This window comes from Benincasa hispida, chromosome 9, assembly GCF_027475165.1.
Source record: "Benincasa hispida cultivar pf3 chromosome 9, pf3_genome.v1.1, whole genome shotgun sequence".
In the NCBI taxonomy this organism is placed as follows: Eukaryota; Viridiplantae; Streptophyta; class Magnoliopsida; order Cucurbitales; family Cucurbitaceae; genus Benincasa; species Benincasa hispida.
Window position 1 is genome coordinate 73,804,114 of NC_143486.1, and position 16,558 is coordinate 73,820,671.

General features: G+C 34.5%; 2 protein-coding genes across 2 annotated transcripts; one reads left to right on the plus strand and one right to left on the minus strand.

The window, feature by feature from the left end:
- Nucleotides 1-6,266: 6,266 nt before the first annotated feature.
- Nucleotides 6,267-7,412, minus strand: LOC120086350 (protein PHOSPHATE-INDUCED 1-like). Its single transcript, XM_039042962.2, has one exon. It carries the CDS (start codon nucleotides 7,385-7,387, stop codon nucleotides 6,464-6,466), a length of 924 nt encoding a protein of 307 aa, XP_038898890.1. The 5' UTR covers nucleotides 7,388-7,412; the 3' UTR covers nucleotides 6,267-6,463.
- A 7,684-nt stretch (nucleotides 7,413-15,096) lies between these two features.
- LOC120086518 (protein PHOSPHATE-INDUCED 1-like) lies at nucleotides 15,097-16,313 on the plus strand. Its single transcript, XM_039043215.2, has one exon. The coding sequence runs from the start codon at nucleotides 15,160-15,162 to the stop codon at nucleotides 16,081-16,083; it is 924 nt and encodes a 307-aa protein (XP_038899143.1). The 5' UTR covers nucleotides 15,097-15,159; the 3' UTR covers nucleotides 16,084-16,313.
- Nucleotides 16,314-16,558: the final 245 nt, after the last annotated feature.

Below are 16,558 nucleotides of genomic sequence, written 5' to 3' on the forward strand. Positions count from 1 at the left end.
CGCATGTGCCAAGGGAGATCCATGCGAGAGAAGAAGAGTATGCGGCCAAGCAAGGACTTGCGATTCCTTGAGGTTTAGTGTGCGACAAGTGATGCGTTGATGAGAGAGTTATGGGTTGATAGTGGCTAACCGAGAAGAGGTTAAGCTTAAATAAGTAGAAGGTGGACAAATTGGATTTCATGCAAAGGAGGTATGCATGAGGAAAACAACTCAAAAATAGGAGGTGGATGCACTAAAGAGCATGCAAACCGAATAGGTTGAGCTGGATGAAAAAGAGGCAAACACTTTAAGTTGGTGGTGGCAAAGGAAGGTGTTGGCAGCCTAAGTGGTGGACGCCTGGGCATGCCAGAAGCAAGAGGTGTCAACATCGGGTGAAGTGTGAACGCCTATAAATAGGGCCAAGGACTTCTCTTTAGTTCATAACTCAAATTCTCTTCAAAGGACATTAGAAAGAGTGTATGGGGGCTGATTGAGAGAAGGTTATGTGTTGATCAAAGAGGACATGCGTTGGTAGCAAAACCATGCGTTGATCAAGTGGTTCCAAGAGAAGGAGATGCTATCTGACAGTGAAATCATGTAGTAGCAACAATTTGGGACAAGGAATTCTCCTAGACTACTCATGCGTTTTGAGTGATTCTAAAGCCATTTGAAAGCTCAGAGAGTCTAGTTTTCAAGGTAGGGCAGTTGGAGAAGAAGCATAAAAGAATCCGGATGGAGAGTTGAGAAAGAACAGAAAGGACGAGCTCTCGGGTAATCTTAGGCCAGTCTTGATGATTTGAGGATTCCAACCAAACCACGAGGGGTTCTAAGTTGAGATTTTAAGATAAAATTCGTGAGAAAATTTAGAACATACTTGTAGAAGGAAGTGTCTCAAAAGAAGGTTTGGAATGATGAGTAATCTAAACTTAAAGTTGAATATGAAATTTAGGGTTCAAAAAGGGAGCCCAAGGAAACCAAGGAACTTCAGAGAGAAAAGTTCCTATCCAACCAGGATGAGTAGTTATTCTACTGTGATTTCTATGTATATATGTGATTATATATATATATATGTGTTATATTTATTGACATGATCGGGAAATGTGTTTTATCTAGACTTGATTGTTGTTGTGTTGTTGTCATAATGCATATGTAATTGCATTTGGAAACTGGATTTGTACTCAGGATATTGTTAGTATGCTTTGTGGACGTTTGGCTGGGATTGTCAGGGTATCTGGCTAAGATTGTCAGCGTACCCAAGCATGTCTAACAAGAGTTGTCGACACGTGGACATTGGCGGGTTATAGGGTGGTTAGATTGTTTCCACGTCGGTCATTGTGGGTTATTCGCGGAGAATACCCGAGGAAAATACATGATCATGCCAATGATATCCAGTTGACAGGCTGGGGAGGTTACATTTTGTTATGTGATACTTGTTTGATTCTGGAATTGTTTTCCCAAAAGTGAATTTCTGAAATCAAACCTATTTGCATATAAAACTGCCACTCACTAAGCTATTTAGCTCACATTTTCCATGTTTTGTTTTCTTCCTCCCCAGATAGTGGAGGTTGAAGAATTCCTGGGTGCTGCTAAGGTCAAGGTCTGCCACGCCACAGCCACACTTCCAGTTTTAAGTTGTTGTTGTAAACTTTGTTGTTAAGTCTGGGAGTTGTATAAACGTTATACTGCTTGTAATAAAATGAGTTTAGTCAAACAGTTGGTTATATCCTTGGCTTAAAAGTTTTATGAATGTAAAAGATTCAAATGGGCAGTAGGTATCACAAAAGGGTGGTATCTGTCATCCTCATGCCTCCTCTCAAGATCAAGAGGCGGGTTCAGGAGGGAGTGTGACAACTTTGTATCAGAGCATAAGTTTTTGGGAAGGATGAAGATTCAGTTGATAACATTTAGGACATGTGAAATGGAAGAAATTATTCGAAGAGGTTGGCAGATGATTTTATATCTTTGGAGCATGGAGGTTTGATGGATGGAAAATATTTTTTTGTAGGTTGTTCAAGACATGAGAGGGACTTACTAATTACTATGAGAAGTTATTTAAAGATGGAACAATATAATTAGGGACATTGCATTGGGTAGTAAATTAACAATAGGATTTTTCATCCCTATTTTCTATGTTTGAGGTTTTGTAGGTATGGCAAAATTCTTAGTTTTGATCTTTCATTTTTTGTTATTTTAAAATTGCCCTATAACAAACTTCTGTTTTATATGAAAGAAAAAGCAATAAATGCAACTCCAGCACCCACGACCTCCTTTTGGACAATAGATGAATTTTAAACTTCCATTTACATTTAATAACAAATTCATGAAGATTTGGAATTGCAAAAAAACAACCGCCTCATCCCCCATCTTCGTAAATATAAAATCACACCTCTGAAAGAAGATAAAATTTGGTTTAGATGATTAAAATTGTGATTTTGAAAATTTTCTAGACATATAAAAATTTTGGTTTTTTTTTTCCTCCATAAAAAAGAAAATTAATCATAAACCCTTATTTTGCTTATCCCTCCAAGAAATTGGTTGCTTTTTGAAATATTATATTATGGCACACTTTGTAAATTATATTTAATTGATATGTGTATGTTAATTGACCAATTCATCCATATAGAATAAAGAAAATGGAAAATGGATTTTGAGACTATATGGAAGGGATTTGAAAAATAGGAATAATTCAGAAACGGTCAGTTTAATCAAATCTATCAAGTGTATATCAATAGTATATCAAGTATATCAATTTAGTAAAGTACACCAAGTATATATCAGTAGTGTATAAAGTGTATAAGTTATATCAATGATATATCAAGTGTATATCAATAGTATATCAAATGTAAATCAATAATATATCATAAATATATCAAGTGTATCAGGTATATATCAAAAGTGTATCAAGGGTGTCAAGTGTGTGAAGTGTATATCAGTAGTGTATCAAATATATATTAGTAGCATATCAAGTGTATATCAAATATAAGACATTGGTGTATCAAATACCAATTAGTAAATGCTTGATTAGCTAATATAATTAAAATGAAGTTTATCAATAGTAAATCATATATATATTCCGCATAAAGTATATCACTTAGGGGGCATTTGACGCGCGATAAAAGCAGAGAGTTGAGTTGAGTTGAGTTGGTAATTATTATATGGAGAGTTAAATTATCTGAAGAGTTACATTGTCTGTGTTTGATGTGTAGAATTAAGTTGAGTTGGTAATTATTGTCTGTGTTTGGATGTAGAGTTGAGTTGAATTGAGTTTGGGTATTTTGTGCTGTTTTTGTCAATGAAATTGATTTTTTTTTTTTTTTTTTTTTTTGCTATTGTTGATTTTAATTTTCAACTATACACATATTTTTCTAACTTTTCTAAGAAAAAAACAAAAAAATTTCCAATTCTTTTCCATTCTCAAAACATAAGAAATTCTCTATAATGTATTCATATACAGAACACAAAATTTTGAATTCAATTTTAAACACTCAAATAGAAGTAATTATTCCATTAAAAAATCCAACCTAATCACTAATTACCATAAAAATTAAAAAGGACTGAAAGGGTCAGTACCATCAAATGAAATTATCGACATTGTTTTAGATAGAAGGAATGACACTTAAATGTTAATCTTACAATTTAAATCACAAAAGCAACTATTAGATAGTCTTTTTTGGCCAATTTTGTGGAATATGGATTTACCTTTTTCTAAAACTGGTGAATTGATTTTAGAAATATTGATGCCTATTTTTTCTACTATTATGTTGCATCAGTGTACAAACTATCTTTAAAAAAATAAAAAATAAAAAACTTGAGTCATAATTTCAAATTTCATTATTTCATTAGAAGTATGTAATATTTGAAAACATCAAGGGATAGGTTGTTTAAAAACATACCGTTGAACTTTTATTTAGTGAACAATAATAGGATGTCGTATACAATATTTTTTAGATCTAAGAAAAAATGAAATAGAAGAAGAATAATTAGATCCAAAATAATAGCCACGGAAAGAAAATAAAAAAAGAGAAAGGATGAGTTGAGAAAGAAAAGGGAAAATAAAAAAACTCATGCGAGTCAAATAGAGAAAGAAAAGAGAAAATAAGATAGACGAACTAGACGACGAAAGAAGAGAGAAGATGAGAGAAAGGGAGCAAATGTGAAGAGAGCATGAGAGAAAGAAACGACAAAGTAATTGAGGGAGTTGTGAGAGTAATGAAAACGCATGGAAAATGGGTGAGAGTAAGAGTGATAAAATGGTGGGTAACTAAACCTACCTTTTTTTTTTTTATCAGTGGTCGTGGATGTTGGGCACAAGAAGGTGGTAGGCAAAGTACGTCGCCGAAATTTCTTGTGCGAAGGTAGTCGTTGGAGTTAGTTGCTAGAGTTGTCGTCAGAGGTGGTTGGTAGAGTCCGAAGTTCTTCGTTGAAGTTAATTATGCGAACTAGGAAGTCATAATTTTCTTTTTACCAAGGCGGTTGTCAGAATTGGTTGCCAGAGTGTCCCTAGAGGTGGTTGTCGGAGATTGGAGTTGGTTGTCGGAGTTAGCCACCCGAAGGTGGTCACCGAAGTATGTTGTCGGAGTGTGGTAGCCGTAATCGCCAACGAAAACCGAGGGGGTGGAATTATTAAAAACATTGAAATGAGAGAGAATGGGGAAGAGTTGAGGTGAGTTAGTAAAATAATCAACTCAACCCCACCAACATTTAAAGTTGGTTGTCAAACATTTGGTTGGTAAAAAATACCAACTAAACTCAACTCTCCTCAGTTGTCAAATACCCCCTTAAGAAATATACTTGATATTGAGTATATCAATGTATAGATTTTTTACATTTTTTTAGTGCTTGGGCGAGCCACATTTGGCTAAATCTACCAAAGTAAAAAGTATGATACACGTCTGCAAATTTTATATTCTTTTTTGCTATTCATGCAATTATCCTATGTAATTATATCATTTCATAACCATTGAATACAGATTTACAAGTTTAGTCATGTTTGTGTTTATTTAATCTTAAATATTTTAAATATGTACAATAGGTTCTTAAACTCACTCATTTATATATAATAAACCTCTAAAGTTTCTGTTTTATCTAATAAATTTTAGATAAATTATTTTTAAAAAAATTAATTAATATATTAAATGTTATTAAGGGTTGTATCAGGTAAGACCCAAAACCTGCAGATAGGCTCAAGCCTAAGGGAAACTAGGATGTGGCTTAGGAACCATACATCAAATGAAAAAGACAGATCATCGAATTCTTGGCCAACTAGTCACACTCAAAGGATTACATTGAAAGAGAAATAATTGACCTGAGCTCATTACTGTGTTCTAAAATCTTGAGAGTCACAATCAAAATCCTGATACACCATTGGCGTTATACGTAACTCCAAACAGGTATCAAAGGAAGGACCTTAAAAATAGCCCTATTTCGACAACTTCACCAGAGATAAGTAAGAAAACTCCAAGTGAAAACCTCTAAAACTCTTTTTGTCCTGAATGTTTTATGTACTAACTTAAGCATTAGAGTGTACTCGACTTGGCACCACATCGGTGTGAATACTTTCACAAAGATCAACTCCATTGACGAGGCTAGATCAGATGAGTATGCTCTAGAAGAGCATCTAAGCTCACTTGTGAGTTTCCTATACCAACAGATATTAATTTAGATGTTATGTCAAATAGAATCCTAAATATTTAATTTCATGTAAGATAGATTCGTGAATTTAAAAAAAAAATAATATTTAAAACTTCAAGAATCATAATTTATAATTTCAAAAGATTAAGATCAAATAGATTTTAAAGTTTTTCAACAAAATTTGTAATTCAACTTAATATCCGTATAAAATTTGTCTACTTTTATTCCATTAATCTTCTCATACATTTTTTAAATATAAATTTTAAATTTTCTCCAAAATATTCCAACTTGATAGAAGCACAAATCATGAAATCATATTGTTCTCCCTCATTCGAATATAATAGCTCTCTATCGAACTGCTATTCTTCAGTTTATTTTGTTTTTGAATCCACAAATCTGAAGATTATCAAGAATAGGTATTTTGAAATTTTATATTCTCATATAAAAAGTTGAATTAAAAAAATTTAACCACTCTTTTAATATTAGGAACAATATTGTAAGCAACTAAATTATTGGTGGGAATCAACATCCTTCATGCTAGATTTTTTTTTTAAGAACAATTACTGTGCGAGATTCAATCTCTGGTCATTAGAAACATAGATCATGTCAATACCATTTTGACCACTACCAATCAATATTGAAATAAGAACTTGAGATTTGAATTTGAATACTAGTTTTTATTTAAAAATGATTCACAAAATTGTGGTTACAAATAATAATAATAATAATAATAATGTATCTGTATTAATCAAATATACCAAAAAAAAAAAAAAAACACCCCATAGAACGAATAAATGAATGAATCCTATTAATCTTCAAAACCCGATCATTTCTATACGCCATCGTTTTCGCATTAAACGAGGGTAGAACAAGCGGAAGTGTTGGGATCAAACAGCGCCGGAAGCAGATATTTCCGTCCATTCCGACCATTGGCATTGTAACTCCCTCCGGTGTCGGAATCGACAAGAAGCTCCCCAGGAAAGCCAGGGTAAGAGCCCTTGGCAAAGATTCCGGTGCAAGCCGACGCCGCCTCCAGGGGAGCCTCCTTAGGGCCCTGATAGAACCCATTCCCAAAGGGATTGGTAACAGTTCCGGCGAGAAGAGCGGCGAGGTTAATGACAAGACCGTCCATCCCAACGTCGTTATTGGGTGCGACCAGCGGCGGAGTCTGGGGACCGTACAAGGGCTGGTGGAAGGGCCAAGCGCAGTAACCAGGACATTGGGTTTGGGAATTACCGACCCAAATGTAAGCAAATCTGTGGGGCTTTCCGTTGATGGGAGCTCCAAGAGAGGATCCGTGGGAGCCGCATTTGTTGAAACAGAATCCGTCAACGGTGACATCGGGGGCGGTGAAGACGAGATTGATTGCATTGGTCTGGCCACCCTTGGAAGCGAGAGCGAGAATGTGGGAATTGGTAAGAGATTTGCCAAGGGAGTAATCGGGGAGTTGAATTTGGGAGGCTAATGAGAAAGAGGGGGGTTTGGAATTGGAATTGGAATTGGTATAATAATTGTGAATGGTGTTCCACCAAGTGGAAACAGAGGGACTTGGAGAAATGGGTTTGGAAGAAGAAAGGGAAGAGAGGAAATCGATGACAATGGCTTTCTGGGAAGCCTTGAAATTGCCATACCAAATGAGATTGAGGGATATGTCGCCGCTGAGAAGAGGGCCGTTGTGGTAACGGAAGAGGAAAGATGGGTTTCTAGCGGCGGAGATGAAGTGAAATGAAGAAGAGAGTAAGAAGAAGAAAAGAAAGAAGGAAATGGAAGAAGGCATTGTGAAATTTGAAGTGATGTGGTGGGAAGAAGGGAGAGTAAAGGGGTTATTTATTGAGTGAGAGACAGCAGGATAACGCGTAATGCTGCGCCGCTCTATCATCTACTTGTTGCCAGGTGTCGAAGAGTACAAATTAAGTCAATAATTCCCAATCAATTAATTCATTCTTTTTAATGCTTGTCTTGTCGTAGCCTATTATTTCTTTTATAATTTCAATTTTTCATCATTCATCCATTTCTATTGTATTTTTCGATTTCACATTTTATGTTGAAAGAAAAGAATAAAAATTCTTTGTTTTAAATTTTTAGATTTGGTAATGCCAGGTTATTTATTATCATATCTTTGTAAATTTTTTTAATTGATATTTCACAAATTAAGCACTTAAAAGAAAATGTCTACAAAATGAAAAAATAACAAAAGAAAAAACGCGTACCAGATAAGAAAAAGTCAAAAATAGGATAAAATTAAATCGAATCATGCAAATTATAAGAGTGACGGGAAATTCGAAAAAATGGTCCTAATAATCCCTCGGAAAAAAAAAACTTTGACAAAGGGAAAATTAAAAGGATATTGTCCTTTTAGAAACTATTTAGAAAAATATTGTTGTTTTCAAACTATTTGTAAAAATATTATTGTTTTTTATTTTTTTTTAAATAAGTCGAGGGTTGAAAATTCGACTTACATAGGTCGAATTTTGAACCCTTGACCTTTCCCTTTCGTATTTTTTTGTACGTCGAACTTTGAACCCTCGACCTTGCCCTAACATTATTATTGAGTCTGTTTAATTATCATTCCGGAGACCTTCCTCATAATTATTTGATGTGGAAAGAACGAAAGACCTTCCTTATTTCGGAGACCTTCCTCATAACACTCATAATTATTTGATGTGTTAAAAATAATTTTGTATTGGGAGAGAACGAAAGAGGGAAGAGCAAAAGAGAGAGCGAGATATTGAGAGAAAGCAAGATCTGAGAGAGCGAGATTTTGAGAGAGAGCGAGAGTTTCCAGTTTTTTTCTTTTTAACTTGGGAGTTTTCAGCTTGATATGTTATTCTTTCTAACCCATTCATTGGTGCATATCTGGCACGAAGCTTCTTAACTTGGGAGTTTCCAGTTTTTTTCTTTTTTGGTCTGATTTTTTTTTTTTGGAAACTTTATGAAGGGTAGTTTTTTCATCTCAAGTGATTTGATATGGAGAGAACGAAAGACCTTCCTCATAACACTCATAATTATTTAATATGTTATAAATAATTTTGTATTGGGAGAGAACAAAAGAGGGAAGAGTAAGAGAGAGCAAGATTTTGAGAGAGAGTGAGATTTTGAGAGAGTGTGAGATTTTGAGAGAAAGTGAGATCCTGAGAACGAGAGCAAGATCTTGAGAGCGAGAGTGAGATCCTGAGAACGAGAGCGAGATTTTGAGCGAGAGTGAGATATCCGTACAAATTTCACTTTTTTTTCTTTATTTAATTCCCCATTCCACCTTCTTCTTTCTTTCTTCTTTTTTTTTTTTTTAATTTTCCATTTTATAAAAAAAAAATTAAAAATATTTTTTATTATTTATAATTTAAAAATAAAAAAGAAAAAAAAAACTCCATCAAAATCTCGGTACCAAATGTACAAAAGGAATCCAAGATCATTACTGTAAAATCTTTTGAACTATTGACCTCACTATTGTGATTAAAATTTCTGTTCTTTATTCAATTAATCTTATTTATAGACTTGCATGTGAAGGTTTTGAATGTTGATTTGATTTATTATCCCCAAATTATTATCTAAAATATGTAAATATGAATATTGAAGTTTTTTTTACCTAACTTTTTAAATTTAGACTATCTGATGTTATTATTTATGTTAGTGACATTTAAAAGCTTCTATATCAAAATAATTACTATTCATAATATATAAAAAGAATAAATTTAAAAAATAATATCTCATAAAAATAAAAAATGTAAATTAAATATCTCATTTATATAAAAATAATTACAAAAATCAATGTGTCCCACAAGGCGGACGTCGTCGATTTCGAGCTGGTTGTCGTCGTCGACTTCGAACTTGAGGTTGCTCGGGTTCTTCTTGATGTTGCTCTGGTACCTTTGCAGGCGCTTCATAATATAAATATTCCTTATGCTCTCCACGACCCTGCCCATGTCCATGCACGTATGAAGACGAAGGACCAGCCTCTGAGTCATAATGTCCTGAACCAAATGCTGGCATCATCATCATCGGACTAACATAATCAGTTTGACTTTGCGTCTGCATCATAGGGGGCAACTCTTCCACATTATGTGCAATCTCATCAAACTCATCCTCTTCCCGAACAGGTCCTATACGTCTAGGAGCTAGTGGAGGAACAATAGGTATATCGTACATATAATGAATTTCCTCTATATAGCTTTGGTTGTCACTACATATAGCAAGAACCTGGTTCGGATCATTCGCAAACTCACGGAGTCTACGATTGTTAGATCTCTGTGAATTATAAAAACATAGACAATATTTAAAATAAATTTAAATTAAAAATAATTAGATAATATTCATTTACCAGATGACCTACAGCTGCTCCCGAATGAGTGACGTAGCGCCTTGTGATATTATTATATCAATGAATATAATCTGGAGTGACATCTGTGTCAAACTGTTCAAGAGAAACTTCTACTGCAATAAACCTTGCACGATAGTGCCATCGCACTACCAAATGTGCAACTTTTTTGGACCAATCTCCAGTCCTTAGGTCAATATCATGCAGTATGGGTTCAGTATTACAAGGCGATAGGACATCCTGCTGAAAACCGAATTGTCTCATCATCCTGTCAGGAAGATGTCACTCACCAATGTGAAAACATATTAGAGGACTCATCGTCCGCCATATGTTTTGACCATTAGTACAAAAATTAGGCAAAGTATGGATAATAATTTTGTACGACTCCCAAATAACTTGAAACACAAAATATTATATTAGAGAATATTAAAGACAAATACAATAAAAATGTGTATAAAATAATCAATTAGGTTCAGTGTAATGTACGTTGAAGCAAATCAAACATGTATCTATACTGGCTGACTACATGTGTGGTTGTCCTAGTCACACAAAATTTGTCTCTCCACCTAAATTTTTAAATTGATAATTTAGAATTTAAATTAACTAGATCAGTGATATAAAAATTAAATTGAATTAAAACAACATACCGAGAACCGTAGGCTTGTCCAACTAACTAAGGTCATTAACATGTAGCTGTGGATCCATTGTCGAAAATCGCTCCCAAGCCCATAGTTGCAAAAGTATGAGAGGCCCAACTATCTCTCGAACCTCAGGTCTTGTTGCTTTGCATAGTTGTCTATACAACCATGCCAAGTATGCTCCACCCCACGAGTACCGCCCCACATCATGGAGGTTAGCTAACAGTGGCAGGAACATAAAGTGAACAAAATGGCTTGATTTATTTGAAAACAGAATTCCACCCATCATTTGTAGTATATATGCTCGCACATATCTTATGACGGTTTCCTCGTCTGCATCATCTGTGAGCTGACAAAATTGTGTTCTTAACCATATTAAACTTAACCTCAATCCTTTAATCTTGTCGGCAGGTGGGGTCGCACCGAGGTACAGTTGACAAACTTCTAACCAGTCATCGTACATCACTCTGGTGACCGGCGAGATACTCTCAATCTCGCTCTCTCCTTCAATCTTGATCTCTCTTACAATCTCGCTTTCTCCTACAATCTCGCTCTCTCCTACAATCTCTGAGAATGGAAGCTCCAATGGAAGTAATATACAAACCCATCTCTAAGAATCAATCTTTTGCCATTTTATTCGATCATTGAATTTATCTCAGCTGTTACCTACTGAGAGAATTTATCATTATTTTCTCAGAATTTTGGTTATTTTGTTTGTATGTAAATCATGTTAGATGAAAGTCCATTCTCGAGCGTGGTAACTTGCATAACAAAACCTTTGTTTTTAGTTTAATTATATAAAAGATGGAAATTTGAACATTTTACCTTACAGATATGTAACATCTTGAGTTAATTCAAAGTGTACTAATTAGTGATAACATAGCATCCATTAATGATAGTTCTTATGATAGTTCTTATGATTAAATTAATTAAAACCTTTTAACAACATATGTATGAGAAATGTTGAAGATATGGGATGATTGCATAGGATTAATTAGATTAAGCTTATCTTGATTGTGTAAAGAGCATTAGTCATGACCGTTCTCTCCTTCAATCTCGCTCTCTTCTACAATCTCGCTTTAAATCTCGCTCTCTCCTACAATCTCGCTCTCTCTTACAATCTGCTTCACCCACTTATCTTCCTTGTCGAGGGTTGAAGTTTCGACTTATGTATGTCAAGACTATATAAAATTAGCGAGATTCCCTTCTAGAGCGAGATCCTCATCACAAAATTAGCGAGATTTCCATGTATGTCAAAACTTCAATCCTCGACAACCCTAAAGTGTTTCTTTGTTTGTCGAAACTTCAACCCTCGACAACCCTAATTTATGTATTGTTTCCAAGTTTTTGTTTGTTTGTCGAGTTCTCAATGTTCGACCTCTACATTAGTCGAATCCTCAACCCTCGACTTCTAGCCTCAAACTCCCAAAACAACAATATTTCTCTAATAAGTTTCAAAACAATAATATTTCTCTAATAAGTTTTGAAAACAACAATATTAATATTAAAGGTCCCTTTGACAAAACTACTTTTCTTTCTTACCTATTGTTGATGAATGTAATGTTAACCTAAGATTACTTTTATGTCCTCACTCATTTTACTTACTCCTATTACAATTGTTTGATAATATATATATATATACTCATCTTATCACTTTTCAAATGCATTTTGAAAAGAGTCATCTATGTAATTGTAAGAAATAGTCCCAATATTTTTTGTAATTGTAAGACTGTAATGGTTATTACAGTCTAAGAATAGTCCTTGCCTCAAACACATTTATGGGGGTATTTGTTTCAAGTGTTGGGATTTGATGGATTAGGCATCCTAAGCCCAACTCTTATTTGGGGCATGAATACTTTTTCCATGTGTTTGATAGTAACACTATCAAACCTATGAATTACCCCTTTCTTCTTTTTTCCCCCTAATTTAATATAGGAAATACATCGATCAACCTCCGAAGGTCGCTACCCTCTGGTGACCACCGTTTGCCAACTCCAACTGCCACCTTCTAGTGACCATCGCCGACCAACTCTGGCCACCACCTCGGCGACCGCTGTTGACCAACTCCAACCACTATCGACCAACCTTTAGCAATCCCACTTCCTCTTACACTAGCAAAATTTCGGCCACCAACTCCGTTGGCCAACCTCCAACTGCTACCTCCAGCGACCGCCACCAACCAACCTTGAAAAACATTAGTAAAAACACCCTTAGTATATAACAAACTAGAAAAATTTGTATATAAAAACACTTTTAAGAGAGAATTGCAATACATGTGTGTTTTTTATTTTAAGGAATTTTTTTTCAATAAAAAATGTTTAAATAAAAATGAATTTCTGAAAAAATACATGTGTGTTTTTTTATTCATTTAAATAAAAATGAATTGCAATACGTGTGTGTGCTTTTTTTTTTTTTAATCAAGGTCAATGAGAGGGTGAGACCTTTTGTTCAAGTCCTGAAAATACCACTCAAAGGAACACTCATCTACTTATCATAAAGTTGGGAAGGAGTGAACTCTATCTTGTATTATTATGTTCCCAGCTCCCTACTCGGTCTTGTCCCCCAAATGTTAGGATTATTGAGTCGGCAAATTGGTCACTTTCACCAATACAAATCAAAGGACAATCCCTCGTGAACAGGAGTTCATAATATACTCGGGATTAAGACTAAGTTGCTTAGGTCATCCTATCGAAATAGAAACCTAATTAGTCAACGTTATTACATCTAATGGTTACTATTTTGTGATTCAGTCTTATGCAAACTCATTGCATAAGATACCCCCACTCGCATGTCACTTACACGAACACGTTTGATCATTGCGTTTATATCAAATACAAAGTGGGTCGTATCCATAGTGTCACCAGGATAAGGTACACAATCTCATCCCTATACTATTGACCCTTTAGAATGTATCTCAAACATTGGTTCGTGTATGTCTCCACATACTAAAGACTCATAAGACAACCTTGGATGTTAGTATATTGGATTTAAGGTTATCAAGACAAAATAGAATATAACACAATCAATAATATTTATTGAAACAACATCGATAGCACTTTATTGATGACGGTCAATTAATTACTTCTACTATCTATGAGTTTTAAGACCTAAAACCCCACAAAAACAACTTAGCGACCAAATAAAAACTAAAACTCAAAATTTATGATTTTTTATTCCTCAAATGTAATTTGATTAAAAAAAAAGTATAGTTTTTTAATAATTGAATTTAATATTAAAATAGTAGTTTATTTTAATTTCAAGTTAGTGTATTATGGTAAAAAAAAATGATCATTTTCAAATTAGTTAAAGTGACAAAAGTATATCAAATTTTATTTCAAAGTCTAGGAAAATTAAAATATAAAATTATTAATACAATATATTAAATAAAATTATAAATTTAGTCAAAATCTCTATTTCAACTTTTTTAAAAAAATATTATTCTAAATTTTTTTTAGTTTATTTTAAATTTAACTATATTAAAATAATTAAGATAACAAAATTGTAAACTAATCTAAAATCTAACTAATGATTAAACAAAAGAAAATATTTCACGAACTAAAAATTTATAAATTTGCACTTCATTCTCAGGCAATTTAAGTCTGCACTCCAAACACCGGTTTCTTAAACCCAGACTTCCAAAACCTACGGTCCAAACACAATTTTCTTAAACTCAGATTGCTTAAACCTCCTGGCATAATCCCTAAACTTAACATTTTTAGGTTTAAGATTCCAAACCTATGCGTCAAACGACCCTTTAAGGTAAAACTATAACTTCATATTATCTAAAAGTCGAAAGAGTCCCAAACAAAAAAATAATAATAATAAAAAAAAAATACTAGTTTTCTTTTTTCTAATGGTTCATTATTCCAAGAGAAAAGTTTGAAGTAGTCATTCTTTAAGAATTATCTAAAAGTGAAAGTTAGAGATGTTTCACATTTTATACAAAACATTAAAGTTTAGGAATTTACTAGATATTTTTTTCTTTATCGTAGAGCCACCTGTGAACATATATATAATTAAAAGTTTATTGGGCTAAGAAAAACACACATAGAAAGTAAACTTGTAATTGAAGCAATGATTTATTATTATTGCAAATGGTAGGAGTAATGAATTAAATTTAAAACAAAATAATGAAAGGTGAAATTGACAAATTAAAAAGGAAAAAGAAAAAAGAAAAAAAAAAGTAGTTTGACAAAAAAAAAAAAAAAGAGCTGTTGAATTAGGCATTCCCCTAGATTGTTCCTCTCTTTTCCTGCCTGTAATTGTATGGCTGTATCCAACTCCTCACTTATTTTGACTTACACACCCATTTCTTTAATTCTCTCTTTCATTATTTTCTTTCCATCCACCAAAATTTCAATTTTCAAATTAAAGTAATACAACAGATTCTCCCTACCTCAGTCCCAACTTTTTAATATTTCCTCTTTGTCCATTTCCATTTTGCTGCTGAGCTGTATTATGATGATATTCTCAAACAAAAAACTTAATCCCCAACCCAAAACCAACTCCTCTACCCACTGGATCCCCCAACTACAAATACACACACTCCCATTTCTCTCCTCTTCAAATTTCAAACTTCAAACCCACTTTTGTTCAATGGCATTCTCCATTTTTCTTCCTCTCTTCCTTTCTTTACTTCCTTTCTCCTCATCTACTAGATCATTCCCCAATGCCCAACCTCAACAACTTCTCTTCCATTACCACAACGGCCCTCTTCTCAGCGGCGACATATCCCTTAATCTCATTTGGTATGGCAATTTCAAGGCTTCCCAAAAAGCCATTGTCATCGATTTCCTCTCTTCCCTTTCTTCTTCCAAACCCATCTCTCCAAATCCCTCTGTTTCCACTTGGTGGAACACCATTCACAATTATTATACCAACTCCAATTCCAAACCCCTCTCTCTCTCATTAGCCTCCCAAATTCAACTCCCCGATTACTCCCTTGGCAAATCTCTTACCAATTCCCACATTCTCGCTCTCGCTTCCAAGGGTGGCCAGACCAATGCAATCAATCTCGTCTTCACCGCCCCCGATGTCACCGTCGACGGATTCTGTTTCAACAAATGCGGCTCCCACGGATCCTCTCTTGGAGCTCCCATCAACGGAAAGCCCCACAGATTTGCATACATTTGGGTGGGCAATTCCCAAACCCAATGTCCTGGTTACTGCGCTTGGCCCTTCCACCAGCCCCTGTACGGCCCCCAGACTCCGCCGCTGGTCGCACCCAACAACGACGTCGGGATGGACGGTCTTGTGATTAACCTCGCCGCTCTTCTCGCTGGGACTGTTACCAATCCCTTTGGGAATGGGTTCTATCAGGGTCCTAAGGAAGCTCCGCTGGAGGCGGCGTCGGCCTGTACCGGAATCTTTGCCAAGGGTTCTTACCCTGGCTTTCCTGGGGAGCTTCTTGTTGATTCCGTCACCGGAAGGAGTTACAATGCCAATGGTCGGAATGGCCGGAAATATCTGCTTCCGGCGCTGTTTGATCCCAACACTTCCGCTTGTTCTACTCTCGTTTGATACCTACTTTCGGCTACCTGTTTAAACGACGGCGTACAAAAATGTTCGGTTCTGGGAGATTTATTGGATTAATTTATTTATTCGTTCCATGGATTTATTCGATTAATACATAATTTATTTATAGTGTAATTTTTATTGTCAAATATAAACTCCAACACAACTCAAATTGAATAGAGTATATGGTGTAATTAAAGGAGGAATATTTGAATACATTATCTTTTTGAGTTTCAGTCTAATCACACAATAGAAGAAATTCAAAAATATTATTTTTTTAAAAAATTATTAATCTAGAACTAAACTTTAGATTTGATCAAAGTGGACATGTACTCAATATTCTAAAATTTACTTTTTGATTCAATTTATGATCTGCATACCAATTTTTTTAAAAAATAAATAACAAAAATGAGGAAAAGATAGACACACTCTTCAATCATATTAAGATGAGAAAATGTAAAATTTGTGGTTTGGAGATGCA

Excerpts from the sequence above, each read along its gene's own strand:
- LOC120086350 (XM_039042962.2), bottom strand. The coding sequence starts at position 7,387 with ATGCCTTCTTCCATTTCCTTCTTTCTTTTCTTCTTCTTACTCTCTTCT.
- LOC120086518 (XM_039043215.2), top strand. The coding sequence starts at position 15,160 with ATGGCATTCTCCATTTTTCTTCCTCTCTTCCTTTCTTTACTTCCTTTC.